General features: G+C 36.0%; 1 protein-coding gene across 1 annotated transcript; it reads right to left on the bottom strand.

Moving 5' to 3' along the window:
* Nucleotides 1-4,070: 4,070 nt before the first annotated feature.
* LOC104120744 (fasciclin-like arabinogalactan protein 12) lies at nucleotides 4,071-5,063 on the bottom strand. The gene has a single exon (XM_009632570.4). It carries the CDS (start codon nucleotides 4,950-4,952, stop codon nucleotides 4,182-4,184), a length of 771 nt encoding a protein of 256 aa, XP_009630865.1. The 5' UTR covers nucleotides 4,953-5,063; the 3' UTR covers nucleotides 4,071-4,181.
* Between the last annotated feature and the right edge of the window lie 20,002 nt (nucleotides 5,064-25,065).

Here is a 25,065-nt window from a genome sequence, read left to right as displayed (position 1 = left end):
TAAAAAAGACTCCTAAGTTGCTGTTTAGTTCATCAAACAGGTAGACTCCTATTTCCTTGGAAAGCTCCTACTAAGAAATTCCCCAGATAAAGCTGCTAGTACCAGGTAAACTCATATTGGCCAAAGTGGAAGAGAAGAAAATGGTAAAGAGATTCGGCATGGTGCTCACTGAACCTCCGTAATATCTAACAAGTCAAGTCTTATGCAGTCATATAGAACACCAACACATAGAAAAGGGCAGAAGAAACCAGTCTATGACTTGACATTGGTAGAGTGCCACCTCCAATTCCCTATATGGTCGATAGAGATTTTACTTGTAATTAGCTTATAAGTGACATGATTGTGTAAACAATTTTTAAAACATCAGTGCATAGAACTTAACTCCTTTTCATAGCCTCAAGGAGGGAGACAGGTTTACCAACCAAAATTTGTCTGTAAAAAAAGCTGGATGCCGAGAAGGTAAATTGTTGTCCAAAATTTATCTGCAAAAAGAACTGGTCAGTGCTCATGGAGTAATGGTGACCTGAGTAATTGCTATATAGTGCAACAGAAAGTTGTAGGCTTATAGGATGATGACCTCCATAATAACGGGATATAAACTATTGAGGACTTTGTCGTCCATTTTATCACTTTATGCTGCAGGGTTCGCAGAAATCTAATTTCATGAATAGACAAGCTTGCACTAGGGTAGGATGTCTACATCACACTTTTAGGGATGCAGTTCTTCGACCCAGCGTGAACGCGAAATGTTTTGTGCACCGGGCCTTTTTTATTTTTTTTTATTTTTTTACATCTAAATTAAAATTAAAATTTTAAATAAATTTGAAAAACTAAGTCTTCTAATATACAAAGTCTTCAAATTCATCTCTACCTTCTTATACGAGACAAACCCCACTTCATATATATATATATATATATATATATATATATATATATATATATATATATATATATATATATATATATATATATAATACTAGTATTTATAAACGCGCGTTGCACGTTAATAATGATACATGATGATTTAAACATTTATTTATATGATGGAAGAAAAAATTTAATTAATGAGAGAAAATTTATATATAATAATACAACAAACATCAAAATGCCGAAAAATATTATTACATGAGCATAATACGCAAATTTAAAATGAAAGGGCATAATCACAACTTACACAAATGATCAATTTAGGCATGTTAATCAGATAATTATGTATTGTAGTTTAAAGGTATCTAATGCGATGGTATCTTACTGAATACTTTTTTGTAGACGATATGTTTTTGTATTTGTTTCCTTCTAATGCTTTGGTTCTTCTGCCATAACCAGAACTCTTATTGTCGATATTAATATCCCTCTTGAAAGTGTAACATATAATTATTCGTGCAAAAAAATATATTATTGTAAACATACTGAAAATTTTTTTAAAACAAATTTAAAAGGATATTCTTTAGTTTCGGAAGACGAAAGTTGATTTCGGGGATAAACACATACTTAGAAGCATATTGACCAGTATCATAATTTCTGCATGTATAACATTACTGTCAAAACTTCTATATACTATCTGTGTACTATTACATAAGCTATTCGATGGATCTAAGTTTTACAGTAGCATGACAGGCATATTTTTCTTCAATATCAACCTATATGCAATGGAAGATCAATTTAACTTAGTCTATTATATATATGGTGACACTAACATACATAAGAAATAATAAACTTGACAACAAACTTGGATGGTAGAATGCCCCGGATGGTAAAAGGCCATTTGATATTAAAGTATTTAGTTATTCTTCTTGGTAGTAATTGTCGGTATCATCTTCTGCTGAGTCAAAACTAAAAAATATTTTATTTTTATCATAAAACTTAGCAATTAACTTTTTATTTGGTTGATCAATATATTCATTTTTGCTAGCCAAGATAACTCTTTAATTTCTATCATGTAATTTGCACAATTTGCGTTTTAATCTAATGATGAAAATATTTTCCTTATTAAATGCACTAATATTATCCTTGAGGTTGATAGCTAAGTGTTCTGGAAGAACCAAATCATCTTTTATTGGATACTCTTCTTCGTTTCCGACTGGAAGCAAGAAGTCACTTAAATGTTGGATCTGCTCTTACTTTTATATTTCTTGTCATTTGAAACTTGTTCATTTGAGGCCATAAGTGCAATTTTGGCAAGCTAGCTTTTACAGTCTCTACTTTCGTTGATTGTGGAATTACTGATAGTACTTGACAGAAATCATCTCCTAAACTATTACTTTTCTACCAAACGGTTCATTGATATCCAATATATCTCTACAACTCTAGACAATTGTTTCAATCTTTTGACGCTTAGCAATAAGCACTTCATCCCATATTATCAATTTGGCTTTCCTTATAAATTTAGCACTATTGCTTTGCTTTGATATATTTGTGATGATTATTTCAATTGTTTGAAGAGGTATACAAATCTAAAGTGAGTTGTACGACCTCATAATAAAATCATTGATGGTACACCACTTTTTATTATTGCTAAGATTATCATGCCTCTAGATCTGACATTTGCAAGTAATGCGTGACATCGGAATATTATTTCGATTCCGGCGGAGGCATCTACAAAGGATAATCCCGCTATACCAGAGTCAACTCTTTATAATATAGTCTTGAAAGCTTGTTCTTGTTTAGGATTAACTTTGATTGTGCTTCCTCAAACACTTGTATCACCTTCTTAATACCAAATTAATCATTTTTACTTTCTGATCTATATTTTTTTAAATCTCAAACCTTTTTTATGGAATAAATTTTGTACCCTAAGATTTTTTTTTAACTTGAAAAGTAATTTTACTCATATGATGAATTTAAAAAATAATTAAATTGAATTCCCTTGCTAAAATATTAATTGAAAGATTTGATTATTTGGTCTTAACCTAAAAAATTATTTATATTCTGTTGATTCAGATTCTTAATATTAGTTCATCTCTTGTTTTGAATATTTAATCATAATTATAATTTTATCCACTATAAATATTATTTTTAATGAGTAGAAAGATCGATATAACATTCTACTTTTAGATCTTTATATTTACAAAATCATTAGTGGTATTGACTTTAACCAACCTTTTTCTTTCTCTTTCTCACACAGTTATATTCTTAAAAACATTCTTAGTTATTCTTTAATAATTTGGTATAATTTTCAATAATATACGAAAAATTAATAATAAAAAATATTATTTGAGTAGAAAAGCAGTTCAAATATAATATAAAAATATATTATCGTGAGGATTTTTTTCTCAATTTTAACGCTTTATGCAGTCCATTTAACATTACTTTTATTTTTTCTTAGTATTGAATATTATGGAGTGATAATGTATTACAAATACAAAGGATTCTTATGAAATTAATTTTATTAAACATTAGAATTCAATATACGATATTTTATTAATTTTAAAATATTAAATATTAAAAAAATTAACATAAAAGTTATTGTAGTCCAAAAAAATAGGTTAATACAGTTATGTCCTTTCCCTATGAGTTCTTCTGTTTAATATTTTAGGGCTATTTTGGTCTATCAATATTGTATTTATATTTTTTTAATAATATAGACTCTTCTTTTTCTAAATGGATTTGGGCAATATAATACATTCTCAAATTAAATTAGTAATAGGACAATTCAATATGCTTTCAAATTAAATTAGTAATAAGAATTTTTTAAGAAGTATATTCTAAAAGTAATAGAATTACATGGCTAAAAATATGTCTCTATCCTGAAAGTAATTATACTAATAAGAAACGTAACGTGTTCCTAAAGGTATTAGGTTTACATACTACCATGTAGTATTATATGTCTATGCCAAAAGTAATTATACTAATAAGATTCCTAAAGGTAATCATGTAGGATTCCTAACGTGTATTATGTTCTAAAACTAATAGGATTACAAGGCTAATGTCTAGAATTAAGTTTATATCATTTTATTGTGTTAGATGTTAATTTTATTGTGTTAGATGTTATTTTTGTAAAGCAACATTATATTCATGCTTTATATATATATATATATATATATATATATATATATATTTAACAGCAAGTATAGGTAACCAGGTAGTAAAACCAAATGAAATTTACACGGCATAAACCAAAATTACAATTAAATGAAATCACAACAATGCATGCATGCACAATAATATCAACTCCAACTTAATTATGAGCTCACATATACAAACGAAAACACAGCCAAGATGAAGAGAAATCCGCCGTTGGAGTTGATTGCCCAAAATATTACTGGAACCAGAGAGATTGCACCAGAAGATACAGCAGAAGTAGAGTCAGAATCCAACGAATCATCTTTCTTTTTCGGCTTAGGTGGTGCAGGAGCAGGTGCTGGAGGGACAAAGAATTGCAATGGAAGAAGAACTTTGTCCACTTGATAAATAGCTAACTGGCTATCAGTGTAAACTGTATTAGAGATACTTGCATTGACAATTCCAGTAGTTATGTTCACTGAAGTGCCATTTGTTGTTATGTTGATAGGGAATTCGCGGTTACTGGTTCCACCGGCTTGTGTCTGAACAGGATTGCTAGCAGTTTGGAACTGAGAAATGGAGAAGTATTGAGGCAGAATGTGGAATTTGATCAGTTCTGCTTTCTGCTGATCGTTAAATGAATTCAAAGTTCCTGCTTTCATGTTCAAAAATGCATTATCTGGTGGCACAAAGATGGTGATACTGTTGGAGTTGTTTAGTAATGATGTTATTTGGCTGATTTCTTGAGTGGTTTGTAACAATCGAATAAACGTCGAACATTGGCCTGCTTTTTCTAGGATCTTTGTTACATTAGTAGGTCCAGGTGGTCCCGGAGCAGGAGCTGAAGCTCGAGTAGGTGGTGGAATTGGAGCTGGAGTTGGACCTTGAGCCAAAATGCCAATGCATTGGAGCAACAAGAAGAGAAAGGTTGACACTAAGTTATGTTTCATTTTGCTTTTTTTGGTTAAGCTTAAGTTGAAGTTGCTCTGGTGGTGGCAAAAGAAGATTGTACCACTTAAATAATGAGGGTGTAGATTCCTTGCTCTAAAACAATTAAGAAAACTACAAAAGGGAAAAGGATAGAAAAAAGTTAGTGGGGTATTTGGGCAAAAAGGCAACCTGGTGCACGAAGCATCCCGTATTTATGCAGGGTCTAAGGAAAGTGAACACCCAAAGGGGTGTGATGTAAGCAGCATATCCTGATGCAAACATCAGTGACTGATTCCGCGGCTTGAACCCGTGACATATAGGTCACACGGGGACAATTTTACCGTTGCTCCAATGCTCCCTTCAATAGTGGGATTTGGTGAAAGGTTACATTTAAGGTGAAGAAGTGGATAATAATAAGTTTTTGATGATGTTATAGCAGCTGCTGGTTTGCTTATGATGGAAGGAAAATAGATGGGGAAAAGTGAGGTAAGTTTTTTGAAGTTGTCATCCCATTTAGTTTTTCAATTGTGATTTGTGCTGGGGTACAAATGTACAATCCCCAACTAGAATCTTTTTAGTTGGAATATGTACTCAATGTCTAAGAAGTTACAGGAGGATAATCATCAATCATAATTGATAGGAATGGTGGGACAAGAGGGCTAATTTAGTTTCAATTTGCAACTTCATTGGTCACAATCCAGAAAATATTGGTACAGCTGTTGATAATGTAATGCGACATAACATAGATTATATATCAATTTGTTGGTTATGAGGTATGATTTTGCAATATTAATGCATGACAAGATTGTTCAACCAAAATTTAGCTGCTAAGGGTAAATTTTCAGAAGATTGTCTTATGCTTCGTACCGGGTGTAAGACTTGTCTGATAGTGTTTTGTCCTAAATTGTTAGTGGTTAATAATATGTTCACACTATTCTTCATAGTATCGGTCCATATTTACTGGTTATTATTATTATTTTTCCATCTATTTTTTGGCTCTTACGATGCTGTTATTATTCTTCTGGTTTTTCTGGTTTCTGTTGTTGGTACTGATCTATTGTCTCTTTTTGTCTTCTTGAGTCGAGGGTTTATCGAAAACATCCTTCCTACTCTCTCGGGGTATAGGTAAGTCTGCGTACACACTACCCTCCCAGATCACACTTGTGAGAATTTTACTGGGTTATTGTTGTTGTTGTTGTATTGTCACTCCGACAGCGAGACTTACGACGAACATCTCAATTCCAAGCAAATTAAGGTTAATTATATGAATCCTTGCTGCCCATGTTTTTCCATTTAAATTCATCTCAGGCTCTGATGGTGAGGCATTCGTTAAAGATTCTGCATTTATCTTGCTAGACAAAGCAATCTTATTACTTTAATGAAGCATATCGATGATTATGCATTAGTTACAAAAGGATAATAGTCCAGTTATAGTTGAATCTTCAGTGAAGAAATTCAAGTTGTCACCATCAAATCTGGGTTACTTGGCCTGAAAAACTTCACCTTATCTCTGGAGGTAGACTCAGTGTACAATTGCTCGTGTGAACCATGTTACACACCATATTTTCGTACGTAAAAGTATATCGTAAGTCAATTGATGTAAGCTCAGAAATGAGATCATCTTTCAAAGTACATAAAGTAAGTTAATAATGTTACTTTGGAGGTTACAAATATTAAAAATCAGGGATAACAAGTACCAAGAAAGTTGGAAGGCTTAGAAGCTAAACGAATTGAAGAAAATAAGTTTCGTCGAAAGTCGACAAGTCAGAAGTGTTATAACGTGTACTTTTGGGGTGAGACTAGGGTACTTAACATGATAAGGAGGTTATGTTATGAGTTATTTTAGTCGTATGATAGTCTTGTGTTATGTTTTGAAGTCAAGCGAGTTGTGGAACAAAAGTTGGCAAAGGTCATCACAAGTTACATTCATAAATGTGTTGAACATTAGGTCACATGTAGCTGAGCTTTTCTCCCCATATACTTTGAATTATGGGGTGATCCACCTACCAAATTGAAGATCTACTAGTCTAGTTTCTAACGCATTAAACTGTTTGTAGAGAGATATTCGCATTTTCGCATTTTCACGAGACTACACAAGCAGCTCCCTTGGGATCCACAAAGTCGGTGTAAAACTCCAGCTTGTATATAAGTCAATTCTAAGTCGTTTTAACTCATTTTTCTTGATCAAAACAGTTCCTAAACCCTCATAGATGCTCTCCAAGGGTTCCCCCATGATCCTAGAGTGAATCCAAAGATAAACCATACAAGTTCAATGTAAAGAATATCGTGGTTACCATTAACTCTGTTTCCTTCTCGTTGTGACGATTTAGGAAGTTACTTAGTGTTGAATTGAGTTTAAAAAACATCGGGTTCTTGGTATATTTGAAGTAAGTTTCATCTTCCATAACCTAATCTTAAGTTTGTACAAGTGTTGGGTTGAATTTTATTGAAGGATTCTCGAAGAAACTAGTAACTATGAAACTTGAAGTTGAGCTATGTTGTGTGGACTGTTTTTACATTTTTTAAGATACCAAATGGAATTGTAAAGGTATGGATATCATGGTGAGGATGAGGGGAAGTGAAAATGAAGATCATTGTGCTGGAATATATTGAATTAGAGCTATAAAAGACCCTATAAAGTTATGTACATAAGTTGTTCGATAAAATGACTGAATGAACTTCCCTATAGAATATGAAGTCGATATTGATACCAATCCTTTGTATGATATAGATTACCACCTGTAAGAGGTGCGAGGACTTGTGCAACAGTTGTAACTTCATTGATAAGGTATGTTAAGGCTATCCCTTCTTTCCTTTTGGCACGATCCATATGATACAACAAAACGAGCAAACACATAACTTTCACAAATGACTATATTCTTAGAAGTACTAAGGTTGCCTATGTTCTTGATTCCCCATATGTACTGTTATTATATCGTCTGTTCATGGGTCTCAGAAAATACATAAGTTGATAAAGTTTATTTGTGATACTAACCAAAGGCATATTGATCTTATGACATTCCGAGAGATCTTATTGACTTACTTCATTATGCACTGCATTCATTTATACATGTATATTGTCCCATGACCAGATGACATTATATACGCATATATTATATGTGCATGGGATATGGGGAAATGTTATGGCATTATATACACATCACCACCTAATCAAATGGCATACGTTGATGATTTCGCCCACAAAGGCCAAGATAATATGATGGGATGCCCTCAGAGGCTTGATGATGTTATATATGCATATACTTATGCATGATATGATATTTATACGTATATGCATGACATTATAAATGTTTTATTATTCATAGAGCTATTCAGACTTACAGGTTGAGTCTTTTACTCCATGTTTCTTTCATGTCTTTATATATTGATTTTTATGCCTTACATACTCGGTACATTATTCATACTGACATCTCTTTTGTTGGGGATGCTGCATTTCATGCATGCAGGTCCTGATAGATAGTTGGATAGACCTTCCAAGTAGACAGAGTCAAATATCAGCTTGGCTGGTAAGCTCTAGTTCCTCAGATTTATCAAGTCTAGACCTCGAAGTCCATTTTATATATACAGTTTTGATGGGAAGGTCGAGGCCCTGTCCCGACCATGATACAGTTCAGTTATCTCTAGAGGCTTGTAGACGAGTCTTGTATATTTTGTATATTAGTATTGTGGCCTTGCCAGCCTTGTGTACATGTTAGTTTGGTATTGCTGGTTGTAGACATTCATGGTGGCCTCATCGGCCTTGATTGGTATTGTCAGCTCACAGGAAGTGCTCGTCGGCCTAAGTTGAGGGTTACCCCACCAGAGTTCACTGTTACAGAGTGGTACGCTCGGGCCAAATATGGCATCGGGTGCCAGCCACACCTCCCCAAGTTTGGGATATGACAAACTTGGTATCAGAGCAGTGTTATCCTAGGGAGTCTATAAGTCGTGTCTAGTAGAGCCTTATTTATAAATGTATTGTGCACCACACTATATAAACAGGAAGCTACAAGAGTCTGTTACCCTTCTTTCAAATCTAAATCGTGCTATAGAGCTGAGTCATAAAAGTTTAAGCCAGAACTTATGTTTGCTGATGATACAAAGACATTTGCAATTAGAAAGATTACAGCTAGCCAGAGGGCTAATACAACAGAAAGTAAGGGCACTAGTAGAGGGAGAGTTCTTGACGACATGGCCCAATTTGAGGCCTTATCAGATTGTGCATACCCGATGTGTAAATTTCCTGCTTAAGATCTTAGGATTGGAATATCTAACGCACCCCGCGAATAGCAGGCTATGGGAGTATCAGAATGTAAAAGTATAAGTTTCAACAGGTAACAGAAACAAGGTAAAGGAGGGTACGAGATACCCAGTTAGTGAAGATTATTAGTATTTATAATTATGACAGAGAAATATTAGCATTCTGAGTTACTTTCAACAATAATAAAGATATATACAATTGGCCACACCTTTCTCAGTTATGCCCTATGGGAGCTAACAGATATAGTTTAAGAGAATAATGGGATATCAAGATCCAGCTGGGATTAGAGTAACACAAAATGGTGGATTGATTGTTATCATTAGCTAAAATTTCCAAAAGATAGTGAAAACGTGATAATAGATTTCCTTCTGAGATACCCAGATGGTGCACTCTAGAATAGTACAGTTAGATATAATTACTAGTATATTCAGAAATTTCAGAAGATGGGCAGTGGAATCCTAGAAGGGATAAATATATACCTTAGTATGACTCCCGCCCCTAGTTAAAAAAAAGAGAATGTTAGGCGTCCCCAAGAGCCAGTGAGATAAAGCAAGGAGAGCTAAAAGTGAAAGAATATTTTGTTGAAGTTTTCAAAATAAAGTGATAGACAAAAATATTAGCCGGAGAATAAGAAGAGAGTAAATGAAGCATTATGAGTAAAATATGATATGTGGGTGATAACGATAAATCAAAATATGACAAAATCTATAGTCAAGTGAAGGAAAAGACAAGAGGTGGCAGGCCTTGAGAGAATTAAACTGTATAAGCCATAAAGTCATACCCTCATTTCGAAAAATGAGTTGGTGACTCGAACGTGATTACCAGAAGGCTAAGTTAGACCCCCGAAGTAATAGAAATCACTATGAGCTAGTGAACAAGATAAACTGAACATGAATTAGGGATCAGAAGATTTGATAATAGTCGGCATCGTGAGAATTTCAGAGATAGCATTCCGGCAATAATAGAATGGACAACAAAAGAATAACCTTTAAAGTTCATTCAGGAAGACGTTTCCCTAAAGCAAGCCCTGTGAGCAGAGTTAATCTTAAGGGACTAAATATGCCTGTTACACTAGGTGTCACCCTCATGCATAAGAAATTCAATTATCCCTAGTATAGAAGGGTTACTGCAAGGCGAGTAAGGGTCATTGAAAATATGGAAGGACACCGAAGATGAAAAGGTAAAACATCTGCATGTAAACTTCAGAGCATTAAATGCTAGTACTCCCCTAAAGGGGGAAAGATGGTGCGATATGGTATTAAGTTAGAATTAAGTGGTTCAAGTAACTATGAAATGGTAAAGGAAGAATGCAGTAAAAAGGTGAAAGGGATGAGAATAGGTAGTAAGGGTTCCTTGCCAGGAGTTTAATTGGTAAATAAGTGCGAATGGATACTTGATATATTAGGAGCTAGTACAAAAGGTAAATTAAGACAAAAGACATAACCCAAGAGAGGTTACACAGAATATAGATATGAGCATGGACTCACGAGTAGTTAGTAGTTAATTCAGGAAGAGCCTAGTTATGGCTAGACAAGAGGTCTTACATAAAGCAGTAGATCATGCAAGATAAACATAGTGAAACCCAGCATAGGAAATTCAATCTCGCAGATACGACATCCTAATCCTTGAGAAATATTCAGATAGGAGTTGGGGTAGTTAAAGGTACCGTATAAGTGTTACGGAAATAAAAGAGAGCCACTGGGGAGACAGTAAAAAATTTCAGTCCAGATTTAACCCTACGAGCACAAGGGCATGGAGGTAAGTAACTAAGGATAATTATAGGCGAGTAAGAACATCAAAAATTCCATTGGGTATACGAGGTAATAAGACCGCAGCTTTATAAGAGTTAGATGACCTTTCCTAAGTATTACAACGAAATACTAGTTAAGGAAATAAGGAAGAAGGCTTCAACCTAAGCATAGTAACTTGAAGAAGAAATGGTCTTGTAACAGCAGTCTCAGTACAACATCGTATGCACTCCATAAGAAAGTGGCACATATCGTGGCTAATGAGCGAGAAGTAAAATCAAAAGTAATATTCGAGATCATATGAGTTTCACAAAAATGATGGCATGTGTGTGAACTAAGATAAGCCAAGTATTCACACAATAAGTGTCAGAATGACCAGGAAAAGTAATTGCTTACATTTAAAGAAAGTTGAGAAGGAACGAAAGAAATTATTCGATCAATGACCCAGAGTTAGTTACGTTATGAACACACTTAAGATTTTGGAATATTATCCATGCAGCATATATGTTGATATTCATACAGCCGTAGAAGACTACGGTATAAGTTAAAAGAAAGAATTGAGTCCAGGTCACAGACAAAGGATTGAATTATTAAAAGATTATATTATGGATATTCCATAGCATCCATGAAAGGCTAAAGTAATAACTAATATTCCAAGCCGCAGATCGGAAGATAGCTTAAGCCTACATAAAAGCTGAGAGAGAAGAGGAAACTAAAGAGTTACATCAGCTAAGTAAAACAAGAGTCTGATTATTGGACCCAGATAATTATAGAAATCGTGATTGAGAACATTGCAGAATCACTCTTAATATTATAGGTACAAGAGAGATAGTACAACAACCATATTCTATAACAGCTCTATGATAAAGCCAGTTAGAAGAGTACCAGCCTCATAAGAAGTCAGTATGAAGCTCCCACCGGATTGTGTACGCACCAAATGTGCAAGTATTATAGTAGAACTTCAAGTTGTGGATGTGAATTATAACTATGTGGAAGGGAGGTTATGAAAGAGATAGAAGATACGATGCGATATTTTAAGGTAAGTAAGGTAAAGGTGAAGAAGGTACGAGATACTCAAGTGTAGAAGGTTGTGAATAGTCCATACTTCAGATAGAGGGTTAGAAGCGCTGAGATTCAGTATCCAGAAATAATAGCGGTGTCGTCAGTGGCATATCTTCTAGCCTATGGTTTCCAGGTACTGAGAGGTCTAGTTAAGAGAGTAAAGAAGAGTTAGAGACGATATGATGTCTCACTTGAGGTTCCAGAATAACATAAGGAAATCTATGGTGTAAGCAAGTTAAAGGAAGGTTGCGAGCAGTATAAATAGATATGTGTAGGTCGCAAGCTAAGGCATGGTAGAGCGACAAGGTTTTAGGAAGACAGGAGTAAGAATAAGAAAAGGCGAGTGAGAAAGTGACGAGAATAGGTAAATCCTCAGGATTAAGCCCATGAAAACAAGAGAGCTGATAGTTTTTGTAAGTTATAGAAAGCTCAGTATAGCCTAAATGAACTTAGAGGAGTCTAAGACTAGGAGCATTTAGAAGAGATGGAATTATGCCTTGGTAGTAAAATGAAAGTGTAATTGTGATAAATGATAAGAGAATGACATTTAGGCCTTCAATTAAGTAATGATTCATAGAGAAGGGATTTCATGAATTGTACGGGATTAGAATACCCCCCATAAGATGAACTTCGTTGGGATGCCATGAAATATAGTTATTGAAGTATAGTATCGCCCCTAGGTGGATTAAGCAAATCACTTCAAATATTCCCCGATGATACGTGAGCCCTAGTGATAATGTGTTACGTAAGAGGTTTCAAGTTATCACTGGTTGATTATAGATAAACATTGAGGTGAATCACCAATAGATGGATAAAAGTTCCAAAGTATGAGATAAGATTAGGTTGTCACTCTTAAGATGAACAGTAACGAGGGAGCATTAAAGGACTTAAATTTATACATATAGGATAAGCAGCGAGAGAGTAACCTGGAGTTGGGTAGTAGACCTCGGTAATAATAAACTGAAGTAAGAGTTATGGTATAGTATAACCTACCTAGTTATAGTAAAGTCATAAGCATAGATAACCGAGGCTATGAAACAAGATATATCAATAGTCGTAAGTTTGACAAAGTACAGAGCGAAGAACTTTAGTATACCTACAAATGCCCAGAGGGATAACTTGTCATAGTACTGTATATGTTCACAAAGTGAGGCCTAGAGATTGACTAAAAGCTAGAGTAAAAAGGAGAGAAGAGTCACATAGGCGCACATCAGGTCAGAGTCATACATGCTGCATGACAGAAGGTAGAAACAGTTACGAGATTGGAAGAATTCCAATCATAAGTCGTGGTGTGTGAAAAAGGCCTAAAAGGGGGAATGCCCTGGCCTTTGGATTTATTCACAGAACAATTGCCTAGATGGATGGGACAAAATTAAAGTATTCATAAGAGCTATAGGTTATGAGACTGATAAGTGCACCAGTCAACATTCGAGGACGAATGTTCCAAAGGGGGGAATGAGGTTATACCATATATTTTCATACGTAAAAGTATATCGTAAGTCAATTAATGTAAGCTCAGAAATGAGATCATCTTTGAAAGTACATAAAGTAATTTAATAATATTACTTTGGAGGTTACAAATATTAAAAATTATGGATAACAAGTACCAAGAGGGTTGGAAGGCTTAGAAGCTAAACGAATTGAAAAAAATAAGTTTCGTCGAAAGTCGATAAGTTGGGAGTGTTATAACATCTACTTTCGGGGTGAGACTAGGGTGCTTAACATGATAAGGAGATTATGTTATGTGTTATTTTAGTCGTATGATAGTTGTGTGTTATGTTTTGAAGTCAAGCGAGTTGTGGAACAAAGGTTGGCAAAGGTCATCACAAGTTACATTCATAAATGTGCTAATAATTAGGTCAAATGTAGCTGAGCTTTTATCCCCATGTACTTTGAATTATGGAGTTATCCATCTACCAAATTGAATATCTACGAGTCTAGTTTCTAACGCATTAAACCGTTCATCGATACGACATTAGAGTAGAGATATATTTACATTTTTGCGAGACTGCGCAAGTAGCTCCCTTGGGACCCACAAAGTCGGTGTAAAACTCCAGCTTGTATAAAAGTCAATTCTAAGTCGTTTTAACTCATTTTTCTCGACAAAAACAGTTCCTAAACCCTCCTAGATTCGCTCCAAGGGTTCCCCCCCATAATCCTAGAGAGAATCCAATGATAAACCACCCAAGTTCCACGTAAAGAATATTGTGGTTACCATTAACTCCCTTTCCTTCTCATTGTGACGACTTAGGAAGTTACTTGGTGTTGAAGTAGAGGGTTCTTGGTATATTTTATGTAAGTTTCATCTTCCATAACCTAATCTTAAGTTTGTACAAGTGTTAGTTGAATTGTTTTGGAGGATTCTTGAAGAAACTAGTAACTATGAAACTTGAAGCTATATTATGTGGGCTATTTTTACATGTTTTAAGATACCAAAGGGAATTGTAAAGGTATGGATATCATGGTGAGGATGAGGGGAAGTGAAGATGAAGATCACTGTGATATAACATATTGAATTATATCTATAAAAGACCCTATGAAGTTATGCACATAAGTTGTTCGATAAAATGACTAAATGTACTTCCCTATAGAATATGAAGTCGATATTGATACCAATCCTTTGTATGATATAAATTACCATTTGTAAGAGGTGCGAGGACTTGTGAAATAGTTGTAACTTCGTTGATAAGGTATGTTAAGTCTATCCATTCTTTCCTTTTGGCATGATCCATATGATACAACAAAACGAGCAAACACACAACTTTCACAAATGACTCTATTCTTAGAAGTACTAGGGTTGTCTATGTTCTTGATTCCCTATATGTCCTACTATTATATCGTCTGTTCATGGATCTCATAAAATACGTAAATTGATAAAGTTTATTTGTGATATTAACCGAAGGTATATTAATCTTATGATATTCCTAAAGATCTTATTGATTTACTTCATTATGCATTGCATTCATTTATACATATATATTGACCCGTGACCAGATGACGTTATATACATGTATATTATATGTATATGGGATATGGGAAAATGTTATAGAGTTATATATGCACCATCACCTGATCAGCTAGCATACGTTGATGATTTCGTCCACAGAGGCCGAGATAATATGATTGGATGCTTTTAGAGTCTTGATGATGTTATGTACGCATATACCTATGCATGATATGACATTTATATGCATATGCATGACATTATAACTGTTTCATGATTTACAGATTTATTCAGACTTACAGGTTGTGTCCTTTACTCCATGTTTCTTTCATCTCTTTTATATACTGATTTTTATGCCTTATATACTTGGTACATTATTCGTAATGATGTCCCTTTTGCCGGGGATGCTGCATTTCATGCTTGCAGGTCCTGATAGATAGTTGGATAGACCTTCCCACTAGACAGAGTCAAATATCATCTTGGCTGGTAAGCTCTACTTGCTCGGAGTTATCAGGTCTAGACCTTGGAGTCCATTTTATATATACAGGTTTGATGGGTAGGTTGAGGCCCTGTCCCGACCATGATATAGTTCAGTTATCTCTAGAGGCTTGTAGACGAGTCCTGTATATTTTGTATATTAGTATTGTGGCCTTGCCATCTTTGTGTACATGTTAGTTTGGTATTGCTGGTTGTAGACATTCATGGTGGAATTATCGGCCTTGATTGGTATTGTTAGCTCACAGGTAGTCCTCGTCGGCCTAAGTTTAGGGTTACCCCTCCAGAGTTCACATTTACAGAGTGGTACGCTCGGGCCAAATATCGCATCGAGTGCCGGCCACGCTTCCCCAGGTTTGGGGCGTGACAAACCAATATACATCACTCAATAAACTTTGCCTTTTAACGCAAATTAGCCACAGTATATAAATGACAAAGTAATTTGAATCTTTTGTCACTTGGTTTCAGAACTACTATTTGATAATGTATGTAACTATATCAGTTATCTGCTCCACAACATTCCATTCGAGTTAGGAAGTTACACATTGACTTGTTATCAATCCGAACTATTCTCCTTTAAGTCTTTTTTCTTTAGTCAAAAGATCCACCAGGTTGGTGGGAGTTAGGACTAGCCCTAACATGTATATAAATCAAATAACAAAAGTACATGGAGAAGGACATAAACCATAGCCTCTAGAGCATGATGAACAATGCTGCTAGACATTCCTATGCAAAAATGCAAAAGGGATGTAGCTAAGATATGGGAGGACTCCTCTATTACAATATTTGAAGAGTCAACTATAAAGCACAAAGCTAAATAGTGTAAGTGTATAACATAGTTAAGCTCCTTCATCTCAGCCATTACTAACAAAGAAGAGATTCTTCTTTGGCCTAAATCTGAAATTTGGGAAGCCATCCTGTTCTTGCTTCAAGTAAGCTCTAACTTGCCTAGGCAACGAAAGATCTTCAATGAAGACAATCTGGTTCCCGACTTTCTCACCCAAACTTTCCATTTGGCCTACAATCATATTTCCTTCCCTGAATACATGAACAAAAAGGAAGGTTCCCTTCTGTATCAACTCCCCTATTTGTGCCATGATGTTATCAATATTACATGGAGGTCTGACTTTCTTATTGATTATATTAACCAACATAAAAGAATCAGATTCAAAAGTCATTTTAAGAAAACCTGTATCAATACATATACGTAACCCTTGTAGAATTGCCATAGCTTCAGCCACATTGTTACTACAAAGACCAAAGTAATCAACAAATGCTAAAATCATATGCCCACGATGATCCCTTATTATGCCACCCCCTCTAGCACTCCTAGGATTACCCTTGCTACATCCATCTACATTCATTTTCATCCACCCCTCCTTAGGTTTGGACCATATCACTAATTGACTGTGGATAACTTGTTATAATTTCTCCACATAAGCACACTTGTCCTCCCATGTTACAGGTAAATTTAACTTAGAGAATTGACATTGTAGAATCAATGACATTAAGTGACACACCTAACAGATGATATACTTCTAGACATATATAAATTCTCAAACCTTGTTGCACATCCGTTCTTCCATATTTTCCAAAAAATTACAGATGGAAGACACTGCAATAGAATCATATGCACTTCGTTCTTTGGTATAGTCAGCCACCGCTGCATCGTCAAACTCCTAACTGATCTTGTTGTATGCCTTATGCCATATGTACCGGAGAAATAATTCCAAACCTGTCTAGCAATGTCACTATCACCAAATAGATGTGAGCTTGTCTCATGTTGATGTCTGGTACAACAACTGCATCTTGAGGGGATCATGATACCAACTCTTTGAATCCGTTCATCTGTTGAGACTTTGTTCTTTAGAAGTCTCATCATCAGAAAAGAAAAATTAAAAGGCATTCTTTTGTGCCATAAGGACTTTTCAATAAAGGTTTCACTTCTAGATGTCCTTAATTGTTGCCAAGTTGATTTTGTAGAGAAGCTACCTGAGTTTTCTAGAGTCCAGTAGGACCAATCTTTCCTGCTCTGAGCCACTTCAACCCTTTGTATCTTGTTAACAACACTCGCAGGTAATAAAAGACTTAGCAAATCCCACCTCCACCTACCATTTGATATGAAATCTTTTACTTTGATATTCATTGGAGTTGGCCTGCCATCTGTTAGCTTGGACAGTGGTCCCAAGCTAGTCCAGTTGTCCCACCAGAATGAAGAATCACCATCGCCTATTCTCCAGAGAATGAAAGGTTACACTACATCTTTGATCTCCATCATCCTTCTCCAGATATGCGACCGGCCATATCTCCACTTCTTTGACATAGAGTGACCCCTATTACAATATTTGGCAGTTAGGATTTTACTCAACAAGGAGTTATTAGTTCAGAAATTCCACCACATCTTGGCAGCAAAAGCATTACAAAATCTTGGATGGATCTAAATCCTACCCCTCATTCAGAAGTTGGGTAGCATAAATCAGACCACTTCATCCAATGAAATTTGTGTTTGTCCTCCAATTTTTCCGAGAAAAAATTAGCCACAATTTTCTCTATTTGTTTAATGATAGTTTTAGGTGGAGATAACACTGACAGCTGATGAAGAGGTAGTGCTTGCAACACAAATTTGATAAGAGTAGCTTTCCCACCATAAGAAATCATTTTTCCTTGCCAGCCTTGTAATCTTGCAGCTACCTTTGTTACCATATTGTTAAAGTACATAACATTTTTCCTTCCAACATAAATAGGACACCCAAGGTATTGCATAGGGAATTTTGAAGTTGTGACACCAGTGATTCTTCCCACCTCTGCAATTGTATCATCCAGAGAATTTGGATGCATCAAGAAACCTGACTTCTACTTATTTACCTATTGTCCTGAGCATTGTTCATAGATATTCAAATTATCCATCATCATCTTCAAAGATTCTGGATCATTAGTGGAGAACCAAACAGTGTCATCCGCATAGGATGAATGAGTAATAATAGGCCCTTTCCTATCAACAACATAAGGAATAAATCCATCATTTACTAAATTGTCCATCAATCTTGAAAGAAGTTCAGCTCCTGTGTCAAATAATGAGGGTGATAAAGGGTCCCCCTGCTTGATTCCTCTGATTGACTTAAAGAAACCATATCTACCCCCCATTTATGTTCACTGAGTACCATACATTTGAGAGGGTCCTCCATACACTGTCTATCCATAGTTCATTGAATCCAAGTTGTCTAAGTACTTGGCATAGATACTCTCATTCAACTCTGTCATAAGCCTTTGTCATGTCAAGCCTTCGGTACAATATTTCCATGCTGCTTAGTTTTTCTGATGCTATGTACCATCTCCTGAGTCATTATAATATTTTCTGTGATTGATCGCCCTTTAACAAAGCATGTTTGGTTAGGAAAGATCAGCTTCTGCATCAATGGGGCCATTCTTTGATTCAACAACTTTGAGATGATCTTGCAGGTGAAGTTACTCAGACTTATTGGTCTGAGTTCACTAAACTGTTGTGGGCACCCTACCTTAGGTACGAGTACAAGGCATGTATGTGTGAATGCCTTTGGTAATTCAGTACCTGTAAAAAATCAAGTATCATTAGTAAAAGATCATTCTTGATGATCTCCCAACAAGAATGATAGAACTTTCTAGACATTCCATCAGTCCCTGGTGCACTGTGGCTGCTCATCGACATCATCACCACCTCCCTTATTTCGTCTATCGTAGGGATAGAATTCAGTGCCAAATTCTCTTCACTCCCTATAATCTTTAGTAGTAGGTTCACTGGTAATAGGTCTCTATTCTGTATTTCCTGAGAAAATTATTTCTGAAAAAATTCCATAGCTTCATTGGCTATGTATTCCTCTCCTTCAATCTAGTTGACACCCCCCTTCCTTATTTTCTTAAGAGAAAGTTGTAACGACCCGACTTGTCATTTTGAGAATTTACGTTCCGTTCAGTGACTTAAGGTCCCGAGCAATTTCTTAATATGTATTATGACCCGTGTGTAGGGTCGAGTTTGGTTTTCGGAAGATTCAGAATTTAATTGAAAGAACAATTCTCATTTATAAAGCGTGAATTTCTAAAGTTTGACCGGAGATTTGACTTTTGAGCAAACGACTCCGGAATGGAATTTTAATGATTCCAATAGCTTCGTATGGTGATTTCGGACTTAGGAGCATGTCCGGATTTGGATTTGAAAGTCAGTACGATAATTCGGCATATTTTGGCAAAAGTTGAAAAATAGAAGATTTTTGGAAAGTTTGATCGGGAGTTAACATTATTGATATCAGGGTAGGAATTCAATTATGGAAATTGGAACATCTCAATTATGTCATTTATGACATGCATAAAAAATTTGAAATTATTCCGGATTGATTTGGTACGTTTCGGCACAAGATATAGAATTTAAAAATTTTCATAAACTCATAAGTTCGATTCGAGGTGCGATTCGTTATTTCGGTGTTGTTTAATGTGATTTGAGGCCTCGACTAAATCCGTAATATGTTTTGAGACTTGTTGGTTTGTTCGGACGGGTCCCGAGTGGCTCGGGTGAGTTTCAGAGTGGTTTCGGACCATTTCTAGGCCATTTTTAACTGCTGGTTTTTGGCTACAAAGTATGCATCGCAAAAATTTCTACTGCACATGGCTGACTTTGGGAGCTTATATCTCGCCATCTATAAGGAATTGGGAGATGAGCAAAACATGAAAGTTGTAACCCTTGGTGTCTAGTTTCCAGAAAGTTAAATCATTTATCATTCGGAGACAACTATTTTTCTGGGGCTGAGGAAAATCGCAGGTGTCAAATACGATTTATAAGTCTCAAATGTCAAATGCGACTTGCCTGGACAAATTCTAAAAACGGGGGTTTCAGCCATTTTAACATATTTAGAGCTATGGAGCTCGGATTGAAGCGATGTTTGAGGCGATTTTTACCATATAGATTGGGATAAATATTCTATATCCAAAAGTGATTATACTTCATGATTCCTTGGTTATTTTCATCAATTATTAGTGAATCAAATGGAAGAAATTGGAGAAATTTGTAAAACTCTTCAAGAACGAAAATTTAAGATTTGGAGGTCGAGTTGTTATCGGAATTTGATAAAATTGGTATGGTTGAACTCGTATCGGAATGGGCGTTAGGATTTCGTGAACATTTTGTCGAGTTCCGAGAGGCGGGCCCCGCGTTGACTTTTGATTGACTTTTTAATGTGAATTTTTAAGTCGACATTTTATTGTCCGAAATTATTTTCGATGAATTTTAATGAAGTTATACAATTAATTTGGATAGATTTAAAGTGTCCGGAGGTCAATTCAAGCAAGAAGGTTATTTTGGAATATCGGCCTAACTTCAAAAAAGTAAGTATTCTGCCTAACCTTGAGTGGGGGAATTACCCCTTAAGCATTGAGTCGTATGTGCCAGTTGGTGTAATGTGAAAGCCGTGTACGCAAGGTGACGAGTACGTACTCGGGCTTATATGTGCAAATTATATTATTTTAAATTTGTAGGAATTTTTAAGTATTAAATTGGAAATTTCTGGCACTTATTAAATCCTTATTTGTCATGCCTCGTTCTTTGTTGTCGAATTTATTTTATATGATAATTTGGTGTGATTGCTACTTTGATTTTTATGTGAATTCAGTGTGCTTGTTGAGTTGACATTTTCTGGAAATAATTACATTATGGTTTTTCCATCTGCAAATAGTTAATTAAATAAGTTTAAATGGAGATGTTAATATATTTATCAGAAATTTGGATTTAAGAAGAGGCTGTTGTTGTTGAGTTATTCTTCCGTCTTTACTGTTGCATATTTACTTTTGGGACTATGAGGCGGTACCTCGGGAGATCCCCCTGTTTGCATATTTACTTTTGGAACTACGAGGCGGTTCCTCGGGAGATCCCCTGTTTGCATATTTACTTTTTGGACTACGAGGCAGTTTCTCGGAAGATCCCCTATTGCGTATTTACTTTTGGGACTTCGAGGCTGTACCTCGGGAGCACCCCTATTGTTTACCTCTATTTGCCGTGTTGTTGTCTTTCTGTAAATTCTTATTTGTTCGCTTATCAGTCATTTCATTATATTATTTAGTCTTATGTTTTGTGAATTGTTCGTGCAGTTGTGATAGAGATATGGGCACGAGGTGCCGTGAAAATATATAAGTGGGCTGAGACCCGTAATTTTTATGAATATGAAATGAGGTATCACATTGTGACTTTTACTTGAAAAGAATTAAATTCGAAAGATTTTATTTGAAGAATTTTATTCGAAAGTTATTTATTTGAAAGAATTATATTCGAAAGATTTTATTTGAAGAATTTTATTCAAAAACTATTTAATTGAAAGGATTATATTCGAAAGATCTTATTTGAAGAATTATATTCGAAAATTATTTATTTGAAAAAATTATATTCGAAAGAATTTATTTGAAGAATTTTATTCAAAAGTTATTTAATTGCAAGAGTTATATTCTAAAGATTTTATTTGAAGAACCATATTCGAAAGTTATTTATTTGAAGGAATTGTATTCGTAAGATATTTATTTGAAAGGATCATATTCTAAAGATTTCTATTCAAAAAATTTGTAGATAAAAGATGTATATTTTGAAGGACTTGATTTATTGGTTGTGCTAGTGTTCATTATTTGTTTGGGCAATATTTGTGGTGTTCTTGTTGCCTTGCTGCTTATATCAGTAGTTGATTATTATTGCCATCATTGTTGTTTGTCTTTCGTTTAATTTTGTATGCTAAAATGCACAGGTTATTTGACTATACCTCGTCACTACTCCACCAAGGTTAGTCTTGATACTTACTGGGTACCGACTGTGGTGTACTCATACTACACTTATGCATATTTTTGTGCAGATCCAGGTATTGGAGATATCGGACTTGGACAGAGTTAGTGTGTTGATCGCAAGGATTCAAGGTAGAGCTGCTTGGCCACCGCAGTTCCTTGGATTCTTTTCATTTTTATTGTATTGTCAACTCTTATTCGACCAAGTATTGTATACTTGATCCTTGATATCATTGCATGTATTCAGTTAGAGTTCGTGACTCAGTATTATCAGTTTTGGAAGATTTTTATATTTTTTTCCGTTTTTGATTTCGACACTTGTATTAAATTATATATTTCAAAAAACAAAGGCTTGAAATGTAATTGTAATCGGCTTACCTAGTCTTAGAGACTAAGTGCCATCACGACGCCTATGGTGGTATATTGGATCGTGATAATTTGGTATCAGAGCTCTAGGTTCATAGGTTCTACGAGTCACAAACGAGTTTAGTAGAGTCTTGCGGATCGGTATAGAGACGTCTGTACTTTTCTTCGAGAGGCTACCGAACTGTTAGAAAATTTCCACTACTTTCATTCCTATCGTGCGGATTTATTGATTCTGTCACAGATGGTGAGGACACGTGTTTCTGGGTCAGCTGAGCAGACACCCGTGCATTCTGCTAGGGCCGTAAGAGGCCGGGGCCGAGGTAGAGGCCGAGGAAGGGCACGTGTCGTAACTAGAACACCTATTAGAGCAGCAGTCGAGGAGCCGCCAGTAGCTCCAGTTGGGTTACAAGCACCAAAGACACCTGTTGTTACCCCCGGACTTCAGGAGTTTTAAGCACAATTCCTGAACATGTTTGGTACATTAACTCGGGCGGGATTGATATCCGTTTCACCAAATATTTCACAGATTTGGGGGAGGAGTTCAGACTCTTACCGCCTGTACTCCAGAGCAGCAGGTTCACATTGGTCAGGTTTCGGGTATAGTACCGGTACAACATGTTATTTCGATTCAGCCTGAGGTCAGGCCAGAGGTGTCAGAAGAAGAACAAAAGAGGTATAATTCACCTACTTTTAGTGGCACAACTACCGAGGATGCACATGGATTTCTAGAGAATTGTCATCGTATTCTCCGTACCATGGGTATTGTGGAAGTGAGCGGGGTTGCCTTTACTATATTTTAGCTGTCAGGAGCAGCGTATCAATGGTGGCAAGTTTATGAAGAGGGTAGACTAGCCGATACAACACCACCAACTTGGGCTCAATTTTCAGAGATATTTTTGAAAGAGTTTGTTCCCCAGACTCTCCGGGATACGTGGCGCACAGAGTTTGAACGGTTGCATCATGGCGCCATGATGGTGTCAGAATATGCCATCAGATTTAGTTAGTTAGCCCGTCATGCAACTATTTTGGTTCATACAGTCAGAGAGGGAGTCCGCAGATTCATTGAGGGGCTCGATTATGATCTTAAAATATGCATGGCTCGAGAATTGCAGTCTGACATTTCGTTCCAGTAAGTAGTAGAGATTTCCAGGATGTTAGAACGTGTTCGAAGTGAGGAAAGAGAGTCTATAGGAGGCCAAGGGGTCTCGAAATTTTGGAGAATTCAGTGGATTTTACTCTGTAGCTATCACTCATCATGGCGGAGGTTTGGGCAGTCGGTCAGCCCAGTCTGTAATTCAGAATACTCGCGATGCTCCAGTTAGTACTTTTAGCGCACCACCGGCACGAGATTCTTACAGTGGTTATTCCAGTTATCCGGCACAGACTCAATACGAAAAACCGCGACCTTAGGGGGGTTGTTATGAGTGTGGTGATACTAGGCACATCATGAGAGATTATCCCAGACTTGGGAGAGGTGAATTTCATCAGAACACTCAGGATACAGGCTCTATTCCAGTTACTACCCCACATGCACAACCAGTTAGGGGTGGAGGACAGGCGGGTAGAGGGCGCCCTCGAGGGGGAGGCCCAGCCCGTTGATATAATTGCTATGGTATGGCCGAGGCTACTACACCAGATGGTTTCATTATAGGTACTATCCCGATTTGTTATAAAGGAATATTTTTCTTAGTTTGATTCAGTTCTAAGTATCGAGGCGAGTCTTCCTATTATGCTCTACTTATGGGTGAGCTTCGTAATTCTGTAACCTACTTATGTGGTTACCCCTGATGGGAGATTTTATTGCGATAGCCGTGTCTATCATTTTGTGTTATACACTATTGAGGACTATGAGTCCAAAAGTGACTTTCTATTACTCGCTACAATGGGTTTTGATATAATTTTGGGATAATTGATTACAATTTTATGAATTATATGCCCTATTGGTATGGAGGTTCATTATATGTTGTGAAATTGTTTATCAGAAATTTATTAAAAGAAGAAAAAGAAATGGAAGGATTTCATTGGCCCGATGTGCATATTACTTGTGACACAGAGCTGAGGACGGGATTGTCACGACCCAAACTGATGGGCCCCGTCGGGCACCCGGTACCTTATTCAACCGAGTACCAACGTAACGTATCTTTCGTATCATACTATTACAGGTAAATGAGTCAGAGAGGCTATCGTAAGATAAGTAGAATAAAACATGAGGAACTACTCAACATTGGACGACCCAACATGTAATACAAACTGATACATATGACATACGAGCCTATAAGACCAAAATGATCACTCGTACACTGAACATAGGCCGACAAGGCCATACAATATTTCACGTACATGACATATGTCTACAAGCCTCTAAGAGTAGATAAACACCATAAAGGTCGGGACAAGGCCCCTCCATACTAATCAATACATGACCAGATCATACTGACCAAATAAATAACTCCGGAGCAAATGGAGCGCAC

This window comes from Nicotiana tomentosiformis, chromosome 7 (assembly GCF_000390325.3).
Source record: "Nicotiana tomentosiformis chromosome 7, ASM39032v3, whole genome shotgun sequence".
Classification (NCBI taxonomy): Eukaryota; Viridiplantae; Streptophyta; class Magnoliopsida; order Solanales; family Solanaceae; genus Nicotiana; species Nicotiana tomentosiformis.
This window is presented reverse-complemented; position numbering and strand designations above follow the sequence as displayed.

Excerpts from the sequence above, each read along its gene's own strand:
- LOC104120744 (XM_009632570.4), bottom strand. The coding sequence starts at position 4,952 with ATGAAACATAACTTAGTGTCAACCTTTCTCTTCTTGTTGCTCCAATGC.